This window comes from Dipodomys merriami, unplaced genomic scaffold, assembly GCF_024711535.1.
Source record: "Dipodomys merriami isolate MVZ:Mamm:240054 unplaced genomic scaffold, mDipMer1.0.p SCAF_1, whole genome shotgun sequence".
Taxonomy (NCBI): Eukaryota; Metazoa; Chordata; class Mammalia; order Rodentia; family Heteromyidae; genus Dipodomys; species Dipodomys merriami.
The window spans coordinates 124,123,794-124,145,417 of record NW_027202270.1 but is presented as its reverse complement, the minus strand read 5'-3'; the positions used below and the strand labels follow the sequence as shown (position 1 = coordinate 124,145,417).

Genomic DNA, 21,624 nt, shown 5'->3' with positions numbered 1-21,624 from the left:
AAGCTGCCTGCCTCCTTCCCCAGAAATGATTGGGTGTTATAAATTACTCCTATCTGGATTTCACATAGTTCCCCTCTGCTCCTGCTGGTGGTCCTGACTTCTATTTTCATTTGCTTGATTAACATACTTCACCTTGGGGGATTTAAGTGGTGGCATTCTCTTCCATGAGTTCTCTCAACACAATGGCAAAAACCTCGGAGTTTATAGCTGCATTCCCCCACCCCCATACCATTATTTACTTTTCTCTGCCATTTGACTTCTACTTTTTAATATTTGACTTTATATAAATTCCTAATGGAATTCCCACTATTGTAAACCAGCTCTTGATTTAACTCGTAATGATGAACTGCGACAGGTCTCCAGTCATCTCTACCCAGAATGCTATTGACCTCCACTAACTCTACTTAAGAATTATTATGGTATGTGCCATTGACTCTGAAATGGAGACTAGGAAATTATTAGCTGTTCTGATCCCTGGCACAGATCACATGGGCTGGTCATTATGTTTTTCCTCCTTTCCTTTTCCATTTCAAAAGTAAGATTGAAACCAAACAATTTTCTCTCCTCGCTATGTTAGACATGCAGAGTGAAGTAGGCAAGATGTCAAAGGTAACTGAGATCTCCTGCACACATGCCTGTCCTGCCTTCTCCTCGAATGCAGTAGGCATTTTGATTCAGTCTGGGCATTCAGGCAAGAAGACAGAGATGGAATTGGTGAGTGGGTTGATCCAGGAGCCTTTGAACCCATAGCAATCAGAAAAACCAATCAACAGTGACAATATCCCACAACTCCTCCCACTTCACACCCAGTGGAGCCCCCTCCTCCCCCCCACCTCTCTAAAATCTGGGATGGGTGTTTGTGCGGTTAGCTGTTTGCAAGTGGCCATTTTATGACAGGAAATAACCAGGTGGTATTAACCCTTTCCTTACCTCTAAGAGGATGGCAAGTGTGCCTGTGCAAATTTCTGTGGCATTTGGGGCCTCAACCTGAGGAGAGGGTGGGATGGAATTCATTTTTAGAAAAAGAGAAAGGGTTAAACACTGCACTGGGAACTTGAAAGGACAGATTTTTTTTCTTAAATGATTCCCTGTGTCAGAGTGGTGATTTAACTTTGAAACCCTCATTCTAAAATCGCTGCAACGCTACTTTTAAAAATAACTTTAATAACATTAAATTGTACAGAGAACTACATTATAACCTGCATTTGATGGGGGAATTTTTACCTTAACTTCTAAGCTTAATAAAATTAACATTTTAAAATCTGGGCTCGAAATCTTTTATATAAACGAGTAGGGTATTTTTTTTCCTTTTGAAGAGAGAAAAAAAACAAACAACATTCTTGATGTCCATTGTGGATATATATGTATTCCAGTATATATCTCTATACATATGTGTATATATATGTGTGTGTGTGTATATATATATGTATCCAACTTTACTAAATAATATACTGTACATATACACCCACCCTTAAACTTGTGCATACTGTGTATATATATATATATATATAAAATGGCCACATTTCTTGCGTGTGTCTGTCCCCGGAAGGGTGGACTGATTGTTTTTGGATGTCTGCAGCTGTTACCTTGAAGGATGCAATTTCATCTTTCATTTATTTTTCCCCATCTAGACTGTATCAGGATAAACTGTAACTCCAGTAAGTTTTTCCTCAAGTTTCATTTTGCTCTTTAAAAAAAAAAAAGAGAAAAACTGACTTTATTTTGTTTACTGTTTTATGAGCTGTTTTTTCTTTGGATTCTTTTATTTTTTGACAGTGGGGTTTGGAGGAAACGGGGGGGGGGTGATAAGTTGGAGAGTGGGATGAAGGCGTGGGTTAAGTGGGACTGAGGTGTAGTGTTTGTCTTGGAGCAGGTTCTCTCTTCTCTACCTGCATTTACAGAAAAGGAGGAGAGGGCATGTGGATTATGAAATAACTTGAAAATGAATTGAAATGGTCATGTGTTTTCTTTGGGAGATAACCCCTGAGGTGAACGGAAAGCTTTAGAGAAACCAGACTGCACTTCTCCACTGCCAAAAGCTGCAGTTGATAAAAGTAAAAGTTCATGACCCGGAGATGGCTGCCAACTCTGAGATTTCCTGCCTGGCATTTACCAGTAGAACAGTAGAAGGAGCTTCTAGAAGGATGTGTAAAGCCCTGTTCTTGGCAGTGATGCAACATTTCAACCAAAGACTTAGCTGAAGAAGGAAACACCGCCTGCCATTCTCATTCTCACCCATTCCAGAGTCCCGCTCTTGAAGAAGGGTCCTAAGGAGTTATAGGATGAAAGCTACTATCATCTTCTCTGGAAAATGACATTAGCTAAAGTTGAGGAAAAAGAAAAAGAATATAAACACGTAAGATAGGAATGAGGGAAGACATTGATGAAGGACAAAGAGAAATATGGTTTTTTTGCTAGGACATGTTGTATTAGACTAAATCACGCTGTTATAAGGAAACAAAGGTTGTTTTTTTTTTCTTATTCAGGCAAAGTCTAATGCCAGCTGAACAACTGAACTGTCTACCAGACAGTTCCTTTCAAAGAAGCAATGAATTCAAGGATCTAGGATCCTTCCATGAAGGGAAGAGAGAGGTCCATCACCTGAGAGTTCTTTCAGCATGCTTCATCTCTTTGCCTGGAAGCAGCAAGCATCACTTTTGCTGGTACTTATTTGGTAGGCAGGACTCCATTCTAAGTGCAAAGTCTTCTGGTGCTACCCGGAGGAAGAAAAAAGTGGATTAGTTGTGTATTCAGTACACCTAATTCTGTGTTCTCTCCTTATTCTCTGCTTCTTTCCTTACTAGAGTCTTCTATAGAAACAAAGTCAGAGAGAAAATACTCTGACTTCCTTCTTTCATGTACTTGTTAATGATATCGTAGGCAATCTCTCAGAGATGATAGTTCAAATTTTTTTTTTGGCAGGTGATAGAATATCATATGACAACCTAACAAACCCCTCTAGTTTTAGGCACACACGCCACAAAAATTAACCCAAAATGAGAAAAATTAAAGATTTCTGTAAACAACTACTTCCTAGAGTATATTATGCATGTCTAGGCATCATGCTATTTTAGATAATGTTCTATTTTTCTGGTTTAGTATTTCTAAATAGTGAGAAATTTCTCATGATGTTTAGGTCACTAAAGACCTAATTGAGACATTCTTTCTTTCCAATGTGGAGCTTTTTTTTAACAGCCTATTGAGGTTTAATTTCTGCCACAAAATTCATTCATCATAGCCCTACAATTCAATGATAATTGTACATATGGATTTATCCAAAAGTCACCACAATCATACTTTAGAGCAGCATTACTATCACCCCGCTAAGTCCCCTTACCTGTTTGCATCTAATCTCTGCTCTTACCCTTAACCCGCAGCAATCATTAATGGCTTTACTTCCATACATTTATCTTCTCTGGACTTTGCATATAAATGAGGCTGCATAAAATGTAGTCATTTGTATCTTTATCCATTAAAGTAAGAGAATAGTGATTCTTAGGGAAGCCTTTTCTTCTCTTTTTATACTAATTTTCAAAGTTGGAAACGATGGAAATTGGGCACGGGGTGAAAAGCTTCATCTTCAGAATCTGCCAACTCCTGGATCCTATTTGGAGAGCAGAGAACCCAGGGGCTGATTTGATGAGGCTATCAGAACTTGCTGTGGCTGTTCTATCAACTTTCCAGTGCAGCCCATTTCCATGTAATCAACAATGGAAGGTCATCCGGAGACAAGTTCCAGGATCCTCTGTCCTGGGAAGACAGCGACATAGATAGACAACAGCAGGCGTTCTAAACCTGGTGAAATATTTTCTACACAGAGCTACTTATAGCAGTATGAAGATAAAAGCATGTCAGCAAAGGGAAGTTTTCAACTTTGATCACAGGCTAGAGAGTGTAAGTGATCGGAGTTCAATGAGTAGGTAGATTCAAGTTTGATTTTTTAAAATTATCTTTTAAATTCCCTTCTGGTAAACCTGACATGCTAAGAAATGTAACTCTGTGGACTTCATCTGGAAAATGATGGTGTGTCCACTGCTTGAATAATGAATGTCTAGGGGAAAAAAATTAAAAAGTCCATTAAACTAGGCTCTGTAGTGAGAAGAACACAAACATGTATCTAGGGTTTAGTAGAGTCCCAAATTAAATGTGACTGCTTTGGCTGAAATTGCTTTTAATTGTTGAATTGTAGTAGAAGTTGCAGTTGAAGCCACACAAACGTGATAAATTATGAGAAACAAATGCATATAAGCATGGATGTTTAAGAAAAATAGTAATTCAAAAATTTTGTCTTATCTACTTACTTTCTCTCCCCCATTTCTGGCATTATTGGCATATGGGTAGAAAAAAACTGAGACTATACATCTAAATTAAAAGACAAAGCACGTACAAATCAGAATTTCTCTCCTTATTGGCTCTGTGTAAGAATCTGAAGTATGACTACAAGTCCATGCTCTTACCCAGTTGTTACCTATGGGTATCTAAGAAATGATTGATTTGCAGCCTGGGTTGAGAGGGAGGAGGGCTCTCCTCTGGCTCCTGGACCTTGTCCCCTGCTGTCATTTCAATGGAAGTCAGAGAATGTCATTGCTTAAGTTTTAAAACAGATTTTCAGTGTTTTTTTTTTCCCCTTGAAGGGACATACTGAATTAAACCTAAGTAAAATTTGAATACATGTTTATGAATTTGGCTAGTAACTCCTTTAAGGTGCCTGTTCTTTGAAAAATTGCTCAGATAAAACACTGGGTGATGCAACCAATACATTTCCTCTTCTTCATCTGTGACAAAATGGTGGTCTAGGAAATGGCTGATTCCAAGGGATTGTATGATACTCTTTCATGGAAGGAAAAACAGTAAGGAAACAGATTGACCTTCCAGGGGAAAGGACAAGCTAGTGGCCAGGATGGAGGCCAGCCTTGACACAGGAGTCGTTTTCTTCTGGCCAGCTTCCTTCAACCTTAGCTGACTGCCTTCCAGTGATCATGCCCCCAGGAAGAGGCAGCAACCGTTTTCCATCAGTTATCTGCCTAACGACCTTTCTTCATCTCTCCCTTTCCACCCTGCCTTTCTCCATGATAACTATGATTTATTTATCATCCCTTATTCCAAATCGTACTGCTCTGCTATCCAAGGCCTGCAAGATGCCCTCCCCATCTGTTCCTCCTTAGGTACTATCTCCAAGCCCTATCAGAATGGTCTTTGGTTGAATTGAGGCTATTGATGAATTTCATTCATCTGTCAAGAATGTAGGTAAAGATGCTCAAGCAAGGCAATTTCAGCTTGAGAGCTTTATTTCCAAATGCAAAGGAACAACCGAGTTGGCAGTCATGGTGGTGATTGGACTCCAGGTTGACCTGGAACCTATAATCATGGGGCCGCTTTCTGGAGGTGGTCTGGAGGAAATGGCCTGTTCTGATAATTCCAGTGACCACAAGTCTGGCAGGCACCTGAGGCATGCTGCTGGAGAACAGGTATGGTGTTGCCTTTGGTGTGGTTGTGAGTGATTGTGGAAATGCAAGGATGGGAAGTTTTTCCTTGTGTTTTACTTCATCAGAGTGTGACTCTGTCCCAGCCCTATGTGTTTGAAGCCATGTGAAGACTGAGTGTAAACCATGTGCTCTTATTAATTAAATAGGATGGTAGCGTGAATAAATATACCAAATATATATTAACAAATATTATTTTTCTGGACTTCCCCTGCTCTCCAAGGTTAGCAGATGTACGTCATGACCATTTTCTTAATCTTCCTAAAAAGAGGAGTTTTTAGTACATATATATATGTATAGATATACATATGTTAACATATATATATGTGCCTATGTGCATATTAATACAGAGGGAAGAATTGTGACCTTGTACATGGGCTTTAGCCACTTTTTCCATCTTTCTTATTAATTTCTTTGACTTTGAAGTTAGTCTTAATTTTTCTGTAATAAGGCTTACTTTTTCTTCTTAGATAATATAGGTGAGAAAAGAAGTAGGGTGCCATCATCATATCTCTGAAAGCTATTCATATGTACTCAAGGCTCCTCTTCTTACAAATCTGTTTGCATTCTGTCTGTCTTTCCTTAGTTTCTACGGTGACTCTATGTCCAGTGTTTGAGCCAAATCATTAGTATGTGAGTGGCTCTTGTATAATTTAGCAGCAGTTTGGGGATGTGGAGTTTATTTTACTAGATTTTTGTTATTCTCTCTCTCTCTCTCTCTCTCTCTCTCTCTCTCTCTCTCTCTCTCTCTCTCTCTCTCTCTCTCTCTCTCTCTCTCTCTCTCTCTGTGTCTCTATAATAATCTTATCATTACTTTTGGTTTAGCTCATCCCTCTAACTCAGAAATACTTGCCATGGAATAACCAGGAATGATTCTTCATACTCTTTTCTTTTTCTGGAAGGAAATTATGAAATTGTCCTTGGTCTGTACTTCTAGAGTTGAGTTCCTGTTGTCCCCTTGTTCTGTTAGAGTTTCAGTAGAAATAGAAAGTCATGAAGAGTTGATGTACAATGATGCATTCTTTGTCAAGATAGGAGCATCACACCTGAAAATACCTATTTTTATACTAAATGACTATATTCCATTTTTCTTCAACATCTGATTTTTAAAAGATAATGCATAATGTAATTTCTTCTTAATAAACACTAATTTGTATTATTTTAAATAGCTAAAAAATGCATATGTGGGCTGGAGGCATGACAGAAGTAGTAGAACACTAGCTATGAGCAAGCAAACCCAATGAGTGTTAGGCCCCTGAGTTCAAGCCTGGGCACTCCACCAACAACAGCAAAATAAACACCCACAGTCCACTATGCAATTTAATGTTCAATACCTAAGTGACAGAGAAGCCAATTATCTTTTAAACTAGATGCTGGTGGCTCCTGCTACTTAGGAGTCTGAGACGTGGAAGATCATTGTTTAATGACTGCTTGGTCAGAAGAAGTCGGAGAAATACCACTCCCAATTAATCAACAGAAAGCCAGAATGAAGTTATGCCTCAAATGGTAGAGTTCCAGCCACAAGCAACAAACAAACAAACAAGAAACAAAAAAAAAAACCCACCAAGCAAGAGGCCCTGAGCCTTAATTTCAAGCATGATACTGCAGGCAAAGCAGCAAAAATTCTTCCTTTTGCTCTTGATCCACTTGTCAAAATCCTTTCTCAAAGGCAGTTACAAATGATCCTTGTCTTGTATATTCTATCAGAGGTTATCTATAAACATATGAGATATCATTATAACCTTATTTCCTTCCTCCTCTTCTTTCTTCATACTAATGTTAGCATGCTCTTCTATATCTTACTTTCTTCCTAATCATTAACCATACTCTTCTATATCTTATTTTTTCATAAATGTTTTAGGAACTATCTTGTGTAAGAATATTAAGGTATTCTTTAATTTTAAGAACCACATAATATTCCATTGATTCTTTTTAAGGTTTACAATATGCATTTGTGGGGGTATATTTTTTTAAATCAGCACCTTAGTAAAGTTCATTTAGATTTTTTTTAACCATTTTTTACTATAAAAAGTAACAAGCTATATTTGATATTAGTGTTTGTGTGCATGTTGAAGAATATGTTTTGAATAATTCTCTAAAATAGGAATTATTAAGTCAGAAGATAAGTGCATTATTAGTATTCAGAGGTATTGCCAAAGTATACTCAAAGAAATTGTACCAATTGACATTTTTACTAGTAGAATGAATCTTTTCCCTTACCCTTACAAAATACATTATATCGTCATTTTCTTAAATAACTCTGCCAAGCACTGTTCACAATAGCCAAGATTTGGAAACAACCCAGATGCCCCAGTACTGATGAGTGGATCCCAAAATTGTGGTACATATATACAATGGAATATTATGCAGCCATTAGAAAGGACAAAATAATGGCATTTGTAGGGAAATGGATGGAACTAGAGCTAATTATTTTGAGCAAAGTGAACCAAGAACAAAGAGACAAACGGCACTTCGTCTCCCTGATATGTGGATGCTAAAATCAAAATACATGAAGATATGACAGAGAAACAGGACTCAAGAAACAAGAGACAGCCACCCATTTTGTCATATCATTGCTAAATGACTCCATGTTCTTGACAATATATATATATATATATATATATATATATATATATATATATATATATATATATATATATGATAGATATTTGCACACAACAGAGGGAAGCCAGGAACAGGAACAGAATAAGTGGGAACAGCCTACACTAAGCAAAAGGAAAGAAATGTAAACATCACCTGATGTGGAAAAAATAACTTGTATTGTCAAAGCTCATAGAATTCACAAACTGTATAGGCCATGATAATGACAATTTTCCTTGTGAAGGTTAAAATGTGTTTGTGACTTTAACTAAGTATCACTATTCCACAATACTGTGAAATATGTGAAATTTATGTAATCACCTAATCTCAATTAAAGAAAAAAAAAGTGAGAGAAGGGATGGGTTAGGAGAGATGGGTGACAATGTTGTCAGACCCTTTGTACTTATATACTGTTTTATAGAATTGGAACATCTTTTACAACTAATTAAAGGTAATAATAATAAAAAATCACTCTGCCAAATGTCATGAGCACATGTTCAAATGATAGCGTATCCATCACCTGCAGATCAGTTCCAATAGTTCCCTTCTTCAGCTATTGTAGGAACCATTATCATTCGAAGTTTCAGCAACCACTTACATCAGAACAGTTTTAATAGAAATCTGGCATTCAAGAACTTCATATGTTAATAGGAATAGTACAGGAAAGTGGCAGTATGTCATAACAATTATGCATGAGTTTATTAATGCTGCTCTGTGGTGGAATCTCAGTAGAGAGGACTTTTAATATAACTACAAAGAAGAAGAAAGAATCTGGAGCTTAATGGCCTTAGTTCAACCCTTGTCTTTCCAACTAATGAACCATGTATGTATCTTTGACAAGTTACTTCTTCAACTCTCAATTTTCTCTGTTGTAAAATGGGAGAGTGGACTGTGTTGCACAGCACTTCAGTACAGGTATGGTGACAAATACCATCAGAGTGGTTTTTTTTTTCTGAAAACACATTCTTTTGGCAATGATATTTATGTTAGAATGAGTAGCCAGAAATTCTTAAAACCATCTTTGGCCAGAATCTGAATAGATGCTAAGGATATCAGTATTCATACTTCCTCCAGTTAGCTACCCTGACAATAAATTCTCTTCCGTAGCCACCAGAGCACATTGCATTCAGTATTAATAATCCCCTAATAAGACCTCATATAAGACCAACGTTAGGTCACGTTAGATGATTTCCCCCTACAGAACATCATTTTTTCTTAGAAGTTAGTGAAATAAATCTCTGGAAAAATGTACACATTTCTTTTCCCAAAAATGAAGCTGTTTCAGAAGATTTCTGATTACCCTATATATACATAAAAAGTCATTATTTTGTCATCCTCAAACATTACCACCCTGTCAGTAGCAGTTCTTTCAGTGGCTAATGCAAACGTCTGTTGAGAAATGGAAAATGAGAAGATAGAGGCATGGAACTAAGTTAATAATCCAATTGTCCATCCTCTTGAATGGGTACAATCAGACTGTGGTAGGAAAACTATTAAGAGAAGTAAGCCATGGTAGAGATCATGTCCTCAGATCTCTTCTACAGCAAAGTCTTGAGAGGTTATGAGCCCAAGAGTCTCCCATTGGTCTGTTGATAAACTCGAAGGAAAATACTGGATGTTACCCAGGAAGTAATGAAAACATTTGACTTCATTTTGGAAACTTGAAATCATCTTAATAAAAGCTTAATGAAAATATTCTCTTCAAAAAACACCAGATCTGATTAGATGATTTCATCATATTTGCAGCTTTAGTATCTTCTATTATTATTGTTGTTGTTGTTGTTATTATTATTATTATTATTATTATTATTATTGTCATGGGGCTTGAGCTCTGAGCCTGGGTGCTGTCCCTCAGCTCTTCAGCTCAAGGCTAGTGCTCTACCACTTGAGCCACAGAGCCACTTCCGGTTTTCTGAGTGGTTTATTGGAGATGAGAGTCTCACAGGCTTTTGTGCTGAGGCTGGCTTTGAACCACAATCTTCAGATATCAGCCTCCTGAATAGCTAGGATTACAGGCATGAGCCAGTGGCGCCTAGCCTATCATGATTTGCATATAAACTAAAATAAAACAGAACTGAAGAACTAAGAGATTTTGCAGCCAGGATATAGATTTCTGACTAAGAAAAACACTATCCACTTTAATCCTTTACATGTTCTGTTATCTGTGGCTTTGGAAGTCCACCAATTTATTCTGATCATATTAATCACCTATAAGTTTGACCAAAAACTGTTTCTGATGCATTTTATTTATCTAATTATCATAATAGGAATTTGTTTCGAGTGTACTGGCCCTGGGACTTGAGCTGAGGACCTGGCATTTTCACTGAGCTTTCTTTGCTCAAGGTTAGCATTCTGTCACTTGAGCCACTGCCCCACTTCTGGTTTTTTGGTGCTTAATTGAAGACAAGAGTCTCATGAACTTTCTTTCCAGGGCTGGCTTTGAACAGTGAACCTCAGATCTCAGCCTCCTCAGTAGGTAAGATGATAGGCAGGGGCTACCAGTGCTTTAGCAGGATTTTTTTTTTTGGGGGGGGTGGGGGCGTTGGTCATGGGGCTTGAACTCTGGGCCTGTGCTCTGTCCCTCAGCTCTTCAGCTCAAGGCGAGCACTCTACCACTTGAGCCCCAGTGACACTTCCAGTTTTCTAGTGGTTTATTGGAGCTAAGAATATCTCGGACTTTCCTGCCTGGGCTGGCTTTGAACCGTGATCCTCAGATCTCAGCCTCCTGAGTAGCTAGGATTATAAGCATGAGCCACTGGTGCCTGGCCCTTAGTAGGACTTTTAAAGAGATCAATTTATTACATATTACTGTCAGATCCTATTTTAAAGATAATTATTACTGAAGTCAGTTTAAATGGAGGCCAGACCTGAGGGATCCCTGAGCCTACAAAACCAAAGTCCTCACAGCTGACCTTAGTCTTGCTTCACTTGCAAACCAAAGCAAGACTAAATTTGAGTTATTTCTTGTAAATGCCTGTATTTTTTTTTATTTTTTTTTATTTTTTTATTGGGTCCGGTTGTGGGGCCTGAACTCTGGGCCTGGGTGCTGTCCCTCAGCTCTTCAACTCAAGACTAGCACTCCAGCACTTGAGCCACAGCACCACTTCCGGCTTTTTTTTTTCTTTTTGCTTATGTGGTCTGAGGAATTGAACCCAGGGCCTCAGGCATGCAAGGCAAGCACTCTACCACTGAGCCACCTTCCCACCAATGCCTGTATTTTTAAAAATTATGTTTTGTTGATCTGTTAGCAGTTGTACAAATGGGTTATCATTCAACAAATCAGTTTGTATGTATACTGCTTCTTGTTCCATGTCACTCCTTTCATCATTCCTCCTCCCAATCTCTTCCAAGGCCTATAGTTTGGGGGGGGGGGAGGGGAATCACAAAGCAAGTTTAACCTAATAGAAACAGCCAACACATTTATAATCACATCTCTAGAGACTTTCAAGTGAAGCAGACTAAATAAGGCAACCACAGAATAGTGACCAATTGGATACTTCTGTGTTCTTTCTACAAAATTCTTCTCTTTGCCTTTAGAATCTTCACTGGAGAATTCTACAGTGGAGATTCTAAACCATTCCTGGATTGTTTCTCCCAATGGGAATAACTTTTGCATTGCTACTTTCAACCAAAGAGTTACTCCTGGATTTACCTTCTTTAGAACTTGGTTACTTTATAAATGTCTTGTAGAATGCTAATATAACCCACTCACATTCTCTATTCTTAGTTAGCAATGAGATAGACTTTTTTTAATGAAGATATTTCCTTTTCCTTATATCTAATATACACATATACAGAGAGAATTACAGATACAATCATGTAGAAGAGTACATATGCAGTGTAACAGGTTTAACTCACTTCTTACAGATTATAATTTGAATGCTAGAGTTTCTAGAACAATCAGCCTCAAAATAGAAGCTTCTATGATTCAGAACATCTCAGCAAACATTGTTTCAATTTTAGAATCAATTATGGGAAGAAAATTTACAGGCCAGATGATGTTATTTCCAAAATAATTTGTTTTGTGGCTGGTCTCTTGTCTAAGTGGCTAGAATCATATTGCTTTGTATCTCTGAGTTTATTAGAAGTTAGACATAGAGGCTCATTTTTCTTAGAAGTTAGTGAAATAAATCTTTGGAAAGTATATGCATTTCCTTTCTCAAAATGAAGCTGTTTCAGAAGATTTCTGGTTACCCTATATCTACATATAAGGTCATTATTCTGTCATCCCCAAACCTTACCACTCTGTCAGTAGCAATTCTTTTAGTGGCTAAATGCAAACATCTGTTGAGAAATGGGAAATGAGAAGATAGAGGCATGGAACTAAGTTAATAATCCAATGATCCATCCTCTTGAATGGGTACAATCAGACTGTGGTAGGAAACTATTAAGAGAGGTAAACCATGGTAGAGATCATGTCCTTAGATCTCTTCTACAGCAAAGTCTTGAGAGTCTCCCACTGGTCTGTTGGGCACACTTTAAATATCAAAATATTACAAAGTGGGAAGGAAGGCTCATGGCAGCCGAGTGCATGGTGTCAGGTCACAGGGCAATTGATGGAAGACATGCGTCTTCATACCTTCAGATTTTCAGTTCTCAAATGACCACTCTTCTGTTGCCTAAATCAAGCTGTCTTTTAGTAATGATTATTTTTAGTATTAGTGGGAGAAAGTAAAAGGAAGGAAAGAAGACAGGGAGGCAAGCATGAAAGAGAGGAAGGAAAGAAGGCAGGAAGGTGGGAAGAAAGAAAGAAGGGAGGGAGGGATGCAGGAAGGGAAGTAGGTAAATATCCATGGCTAAAGTACTAATTTAGAAAGGATATTATTTCCTAAAATCTTGGAAGCAGAATGAACAGCAATAGGAAAGGAATGAAGTTAAACTCTGAAATCTATGAGATGACAGAAATGAAATTGGTGTTAGCCGGAAGTATGGGCAGGATAAACTCTAAGACAATAAACATAGGGATACTCCTCTATTCCAGAGATGATGAAAAGCAATAAAATTAGAAACAAAGGCTGGAGGGAGGAAGGCATACTTATTTCCTGTGAATAGTTTTTCCTGTGATAGTCAGAAAATCTTATAATTTCCCCTTCATATGGGGGGGGGGGGAGGGAAGAACACCAAGAAAGACAAAGAAAATAGGATAAAGCCATTGGCCTACTTGCCCCTGACAAGATAGGAATGACTATGAGTTTATGAGAGTAAACTGATAATTAAACCCACTACATAGATTTACCTGTCAATAGTTGGAGTGTGTAGGTTGGAGGTGTGGCTTAAGTGGTAGTACACTTGCCTGGTAAGCAAGATGTCCTGAGTTCCCTCCTCAGTATGCCAAACAAACAAACTTACTTGTGTTTCCATAGAATAGTTGGAATGTTCAGTTGATTATTGGTAAATGCAAACAAACTTGAACATGTACTCTGATGCTCAGAAATGGAAATAAAAAGTCTAGATAATGTATCACTAATGAATAACTAGCTATGCACTCAGGTACTGATCCCATTGTCCTCCATACCTGGTAGAAAATACAAGTAGTTGAGAAATCATGGTTAACCTAAAAAATTAAAATGAAAATACTACTTATTCTTTCCCTTTTCCCTTTCTTATTTTTCTTGGAGCTTTTTCTATTTTTTTCACAGTAAACACAGACGCTTTTAACTATATACATGAAGTCATTTACAACAAAAATATTGATTACTGCCTATGGCAGTTAATAAAGTTTCATGGAAACTCAGCCTTGCCCATTTTAATGTTCACCTTGTTGTCTTTTAAAATGGCTATTTTGCGTTACAAAGGCAGGAGAAGTAGTTGTAGAATATCACATAGATCCTAAGCTATAGTATATACTAGCTGGCTATTTGCCCTTGGGCCCTGAACTGAGTGATTGGTCCCTGTGGCTTTGGTAGAAGAGATTCTCACCCTTACTACTGTGACCTTCCTTAGAATGAGGTGAAAAGTCTTGAATTCATTTCTTACAAGAAAACTGCTGCCACAACCCCTTGTCCATTAAAGCCCAGCTTCTTCCAGCCCAGATTCCTGTCCTGTCTCCTAGGAAGTATTTTACAAAGGAAGTTGTTCACTTTGACAAATCCGAAAGGTCAGAGCAAGTACCCCAGGGGCCCAGGAATGGATGTTTCTGTTATTACCAGTTCACATGATCAATGAGTAGTTCACACTATGAGGCTCATGAGACTCGGGCCTCTAAGAGCCGCTGTGGGATTTGGTGCCTTCTTAAATGCTGAGGGGGAAGGCACTTTTCTCTCTATCAAAAGATATTACAGATCTTGGTACCAATAAGAAGGGCACAGAGAAATTGCTGCAGGACCAAAAGCTAACTGGTACCAAGGTTGGAACCTAGAGCCTCATACTTATTGATACACTTGCTCAGCTTGCTTTGCTCAGTTGATGCTCCACTACCTCCAGACTGGCTTTGGTGCTGAGTATTTTGGTGATGAAGTCTCACAGAACTTTTGCCCATGTTGGTTTCAAATCATAATCCTTTAAATCTCAGGCTCCTGAATAGTTAGGACTCCAGGCATGAGCCCTGCTGGCACATGGTTTCAATGGTAAAATTCTTAAGAATTCAAGGCAGCAACTACCAGACACTAACATCTACAGGATTCTTCAACTGTCGAACTCTTTAACTACACTGGTTGTGTGCCTATGAAGCTGGCCCTGGAAGAAGGTAATACTGCGATATGATTTTTTTTTCTTTTGTCTTTAATAAGGCTTGAACTCTGGGCCTGGGCACTGTCCCTCAGCTCTTCAGCTCAAGGCTAGTGCTCTACCATTTTAAGCCACAGTGCCACTTCCAGTTTTCTGGTGGTTAATTGTAGATAAGAGTCTCACAGATTTTCTTGCCCGGGCTGGCTTTGAGCCGCAATCCTCAGATCTCAGCCTCCTGAGTAGCTAGGATTACAGGCTGAAGCCACCGACACCCGGCTCTGTGATATGAATTTTACAGATGAAGAAATGATGACTTCCAGAGACACTGAAGTGCTTTGGTGCTATTTTGCAGTGATATATTTCTTCACTTAAACATACCATGCCTGGTTTACACAACTTTGCTTGTTGTAAACTTTATGTGCTTTTAATGTTGCATTTTTGTGAATTTCTAATTGTTCCTAGATAAATTTTAAATTCTAAATTTAAGTCCTCTCAACTAACTTTTTTGCTTTTATTTGTTTATTTATTTTTTTGCTACCAAGTTTCATAGAACAGCCCACTGCATTTTCTGGACAATAGCAATAGGTTTTATTTCTGAAAGCCAGTGTTTCAGGAACTGATGCATTATGACTAATACAACTTAGGCATGAAAACTCAGTTCTCCCTGAGTGAGTGTGGTCTCCAATGGCCATCAGCACCGGAGTCATGATGACCACAGGCCTCTCAAGTACTGTGTGCAGGGTAAATGACAAGTTCGGCTCCTCACACATTTATATGATACCTCTGCTTTCAAGGGTCTGAATTACCATTTTATTTCTCTAGTGGATCACCACTAAGTAGAAAACAGAATCTGGACATTATCACACCAGTGTACCATTACTACAGAAATCCTTTGGGATGAGAGAGATAGGGGGGATAAGAAAATTGAAGGAAAAGTGACCCATTCACCTTATGTGTTTGTGCTATATTGGGGTTTAGGAGCAGTCCCCTAGCTGTTTTTTGTTCAAGGTTGGCACTGTATCATTTGAGCCATTCCTCTACTCCAAGCTTTCAGGTGGTGAGTTGGAGCTAAGAGTCTCATGGACTTTCCTGCCTTGACTACTTTGAATGGCGATCCTCAGATTTCAGCCTCCTGAGCAGCTACGACTATAGATGTGAGCCACTGGCACCAGGCTCCCATTTACCCTCTTTAGAACAACACTACACAGAGACTTCATTTCTGATTTGATAGCCATTCCTTGTCTTTCCATAACGCAAAGATGAATCAAATGAACTCACTCCAAAGGGAGAGGAAGATGGAAAAACTATTGGATCCTACCAGAATATTTTAAATGGAAAGCTCTCTTTCCACAAATGTCACAGACTGTTTGGACAGAATAAGAGCAAAATGGTTTGAAGTTAATAAGGAGAAATGCTTGCTGAGGTTGTAATGACTGCCATTCCTAAGGGCTGGCAGACCATGCCATTTTGCAGTGTGTCTCTGGAAAGAATAATATATGCAGGCTTCCACTGAGCAGTCATGCTGCTTGACTCGTCCCTGCCGTCTTTCTGGTTTGGGGCACTGCAGTGGGAGCTGACATGCTGAGCTATTAGACTGTCAGCTTTGTGGTTGGCCCTTACTCAAAATAGTGCCAGCCGAAAATGACAGTTTCTCTTCAGGAAACTAGATTGATCCAGTCCTCCTATTCATGGAGGATTATCTCCTTGTATTTGTAGTCTACCTTTGTCCTGTGTAGGACCATACTTAGTAAAGTCTGAGTTTAGTGTCACCATCTCTATAAGCATGCATTCATTCTGCTATGATATGGATGATGTCTTCCCATTCAAACTTGTTTGTACCAAAGAACTGGCTTATTTGGGTCCTGTGTATCCAGAGTACTAGTTCAGGTCCAAATTGCCTACAAATAGCATGTGTTTATTCATAAGACTTTTAGCGTGTGATTATGTATTGGTTTAGCTTTCTCTTCTAAGTTATCATTTAGTTTATAGTTCCATTATAATTGATCTAAGTCATACCCGTGAGCAATTGTACAGAGTTTCAATAAAGCTTTACTTACAAACATAGGCAGTAAGGCATATTGGGCCCAAGGGCTACAGTTTCATGGTTTATGTACTAGGAAGTAGATTAAGCTACTCAAGATTCCAAGTGGGAATTGGAGAACTATGCACTTCAAGTGGTTTTCTTTCTAGCTGATAATACAATGCTAAATAAGACCAGCACTGTCTGATTCACTGTCTTAAGAGGTTTGCCTTCTATTTGGGATTTTTGATAACATATAAGCACAGAAATGATTTCAAATAATGTGATATTCAATGGGTTAGATTAAATGTGGTAAACACCTGGTGGTGGGCAGAAGTATTGCTGAGGTAAGACTATGCTGACGTTCTGAGAAAATCATACTTGAGATTAGTCTTTGTGTGTGCACACACACATGCATGTGCACATATACATAATGACAGCACTGGGGCTTGAACTCAGGGCCTCACACTCATAGCTGATGCTATGCAACTTGAGCCACATGTCCATTTGCAGCTTTTCGCTGATTAATTAGAGATAGGAGTCTCATGGATTTGTCTTCCTGAGCTGGCTATATACCTTGCTATTCAGCTCTCAGCTTCCTTCTGGATTGTATGTGTGAGCTAGAGGCATCTGGCAAGATTGGACACTTTTGATAGTTGCATGGTGAGAAGATATTATCTTAGGAAGGTTTAGGTGAACAGCATTCTTTCCAGAAACAGTCACAAGAGATAAGGACTCTGGAAGAATATGTATTAGTTGTATTTCAGAAACAGGAAGACAATAATATGGCTGAATAAGGAAAAGGACTATTTTTCTCTGTCTTAAACTGTCACCATCTAAGTGACCTCTCATAAAACCTTTAGTAACTTAAGGAATTGTCTTTGTGAGTTACAGAAAATTCCTTTGCTTTATTTTTGATTGTTTACACAGAGAGGGAAATTCACAGGTAGCTGCCGTGTTTGATGTCAAAGAATAAATTTTCAAAAATTCAGATCCAAGCCAGGTGCTGGTGCTCATACCTGTAATCCTAGCTACTCAGGAGGCTGAGATCTGAGGATCGTGATTCAAAGCCATCTCAGGAAGGAAAGTCTGTGAGACTCTTATCTCCAATTAACCACCAGAAAACTGGAAGTGGTGCTTTGGCTCAAGTGGTAGAGCACTTGCCTTGAGCTGAAGAGCTGAGAGACAGCGCCCAGGCCCAGAGTTCAAGCCACATGTCTGCCCCCACCCTGAAATAATCAGATCCACTATGAAACTGGGATTGAGGCAGTGTTTCAATTGAAAAACAACTAAATTGCAGTTTAACCATTTGGAAACAAAGGATGAAAGCTGAATGTGGTAGTTTGTACCTGTGGTCCCAGATGCTGTACAGGAGAACCCAGGATTAAAATCTGAGATCTTTTCAAGACAAAATGTAAGATCTGCCAGGCACCGGTGGTTCACACCTGTAATCCTAGCTACTGAGAAGACAGATCTGAAGATCAGAGTTCAAAGCCCGGGCAGAAAAGTCAGTGAGACTCTTATCTCCAAGTAACCACTAGAAAACCAGAAGTGTGGGGCTGGGAAGGTGGCTGAGTGATAGAGTGCTTACCTTGCATGCATAAGGCCCTGGGTTAGATTCCTCAGCACCACATGAGCAGAAAAACCTGGAAGTGGTGCTGTGGCTCAAGTGGTAGAGCACTATCCTTGAGCTGAAAAGCTGAGGGACAGCACCCAGGCCCAGAGTTCAGGCCCCATGACCAACAAAAAAAAAAAAAAGAAAAAGAAAAAGAAAAAAAGAAAAACAGAAGTGGAGCTGTGGCTTAAGCGATAGGGCACTCACCCTGAGTTGAAGAGCACAGGGATAGTGCCCAAGCCCAGAGTTCAAGCCACATGTCTGCCCCTCACCTCCAAAAAAAAAAAAAAAAAAAAAAAGTAAGATCTACCTGAAATGTATTAGTAAGGCTTTCTGGAGGTAATAGCTCTGGGGGTAGTAGCTCTAGTTATTGAGTGACCATGAGTTCAAATCCCAGGTATTCTCCCCTCAAAAAAATAGACAAAGATGGGTTTTGTAGAACATGCCTATAATCCTATAATCTAGCTAATTGGGAGGTAGAAATGAGAAAGATTGCAGTTTGAAGCAAGGCAAAGAGCTAGCAAACGCCTTATCAAATAAAAAGCTGGATTTCTCATACATACCTGTAATCTCAGCTACCAGGAAGATGAGGTAGGAGGATTACAATTCAAAGACTAGACCCAGCAAAATGTCTGGGACCCTATCTGCAAAATGATCTTGAGGCCTGGTTCAAGGGGTAGAACACCTGCTTAGCAAGTACAAAGTATTTGAGTAGGACCACCAAAATGGTGGGGGCGGGGGAGATTACTGATGAGATCAAAATACCCGAGATAAGACATTCATTAAATCTATAGGTCTCATCTTTCAAGCAGTCCCGTTCCACCTTTCTTTTTTTCATTGTGGCTGATCTAGAGCCTTTCTTTTTAGTAAGTTTTTTATTGTGAAAATACTGTACAGAGGGGTTACAGTTACATGAGCAAGGTAATGAGTACATTTCTTATCAAGCATTGTTGCCTCCTCCTTTGTTTTACCCCTTTGGAACTCAAATTGACTGAGTGCTGTACAGTAGGTAAAAACACCTGTATATCAAAAGCACTCATCTTACTGTACCTGATCCTGCATCATATGACGATTTTATGAAGCTTTGGAAATAAAATGATTTAAAAATACTTTATTTTGGAGGGGTTGTAAAAATACTACTTCAAGGAAAATTGCCTTTGACTAAAGTGCCATGAGTTAACATGATAAAAACTTCACGTCCTTTGCCTCAATTATGCAGAATTTGAGGAAATGGTTTGAACAGAACAAAGTTAAGCTCAGGGAAGTTAATTGAGACTTTGTTCCCTGTAAAGAGAAGTTAGTTTTCTTGGCAAGGGTATTTGATAGCAATGCTTCTAATGAATGCAAATGAATTCTGGGCTTTATTGAGAACAAAGACGCTAGGAAGCATTGTAGGTACCCAGAGAGAAAGATTATTTTCAGTTAGTGACATAGTATATCATGTATTTAAAAGAAATCACTTCAACATACATACAGAAACTCTGCTCAGGGGTGTGTGTGTGTGTGTGTGTGTGTTTACCTCCATTCTAATAAATAGCTCAAAGGAATACATAGCTTGACTTATTATTCCAAGTAGTTGATCATAAAGTTTCTTCTAAATTATTGGTGGGCAGGCTTAAAATAATATATTTTTATAAGTAAGGAAAATTAGCTCAGCAAATAGACTTAATACCTTAATTTGCTTCTCAGAACTATTCTTCATAGAGATTCTAAGGGAGTTTGTCAGACTACATTCAGTAAAATTCTGAATTTCTGTTTGCTTCTGAATTAATAAAGTTTTATTGAAGTAGAAACCTAAACTCAGCCTCTGTACTAACATCATATAGAATTCTAAAAGCTTAGTTGAAAGCAAGATAGGGAGTAAGAGGCAGATTATATTGCATTGGGTGCTTTTTTTCTACCTTTTCCTTACCACAGGTTATTATGGGGATTATTTGTACTAAAAAATAAACCACCACGTTTTTCTGGGAACATTCAATGAAGCTGTTTAACAATAACACAAAATGGGGGGGTCCATGTATTCATTTTCCCTCATCTTCTGAGAGGATCTGGTGCATTCATTAAGCATTGTAGGTGGCAGCAGCAGCAAATGTTATAAAGGAAACATTTTTGAAACATGCATCATAGTCATTTCTAATGTCACATCTGTCAGAATTTCTATTTTGTATGTCACATTTAACTTCATTCATGCAACAATAATGAAATCATGTTACCTCAGATATCTATGGAAGTTTTATTGAATAGCATCAATGCTCAGCAAATATTTTAGACATTTCACATATTCTTACAGCCAGGAATCACATATCAAGTATATTTCTTGATTTGGGCACTTTGATACAAGAAAAAAAGTAAAAAAAAAATGTATCTTGGCCCAATATGGAAGTTAAGCCAGATGACAGCATCATGCTTGCAAAATTCTTACAGACAGAAATGGTAGACATCCTAGAAATACCGTTTTCCCAAGAGACTCAAACAATGAGACTCATCATTTAAGGTAGACTTTTAATTGCAAGCCATATGTAGCTATCAGTCAGCTGATAAAGGCAGTCACAAGTTTCACTCTGAAGGATGGACAGGACAATAGCATGTTCACTCATTTGTAATTTCAGTGGACTCTGAGCATTATCTGTTGCTTTATTTACTGGAAAGCTCTGTGGTTTGGAATGTCAGTGCCTTTCACTTTCCCTTTAGTAATAGTCAACAAAGCCCAGTGTGTTTAGCACCGTCCTTCACATTTCCTTTATGCATAGATGAATTCATCACAGAAGTAGGTAAAATAGTTCTCTCTTCTTTGCCTTTGCTCAGGAGCTCCATTGAAACTGATTTTCTACAAGGTAGCTCTCTACTTCCGTAGGCTGCGACACAAAAATAATTCTTTCAAAATAAGTATTTTACAAGATTGTTTTTGACTTTTAGAAAGTTTATCTTTGTCTCTTGGATCAACAAGTATCTTACTATAGATAATTGCACCTGTTAATCAATGATGGCTGTTTCAAGAAGTTCACGTAAGGTGATGACAAAACTCAACCCTCTGCTCAGTGGTTCTTGCCGAGGAAAGATGATCGTTCCAGATTCCAGATGTTACTACTTAGCTGCATGTTTTACTTCACAAGGAGGCAGCCGTTCATGGAGAAACAACTGCAATTACACAGCGTTCAAGTATTTTGTAATTAAACTAACAGCCGATTATAAGGTAGAGCATGGAATGAGAATTTGTGACGGGGCTAAATGAGAATGGA

The 21,624-nt window shown here is 38.5% G+C and overlaps 1 protein-coding gene across 28 annotated transcripts in view; it reads left to right on the top strand.

Annotated features, from left to right (window-relative positions):
- Positions 1-21,624, top strand: part of Nrxn3 (neurexin 3) — a 1,574,539-nt gene that overhangs the window by 617,642 nt on the left and 935,273 nt on the right. For 19 of the 28 annotated variants that reach the window (XR_011373379.1, XR_011373377.1, XM_070028679.1 and 16 more), the window contains one exon: positions 1,632-1,658. The exons of the other annotated variants lie outside the window; for them this stretch is intronic. Coding sequence is in view for 17 of the 19 variants with exons in the window: in XM_070028679.1 (XP_069884780.1) it covers positions 1,632-1,658 (27 nt within the window). In the remaining 2 variants the exon portion in view is untranslated. The remainder of the gene's footprint in view (positions 1-1,631; positions 1,659-21,624) is intronic. 28 annotated transcript variants of the gene reach the window in all.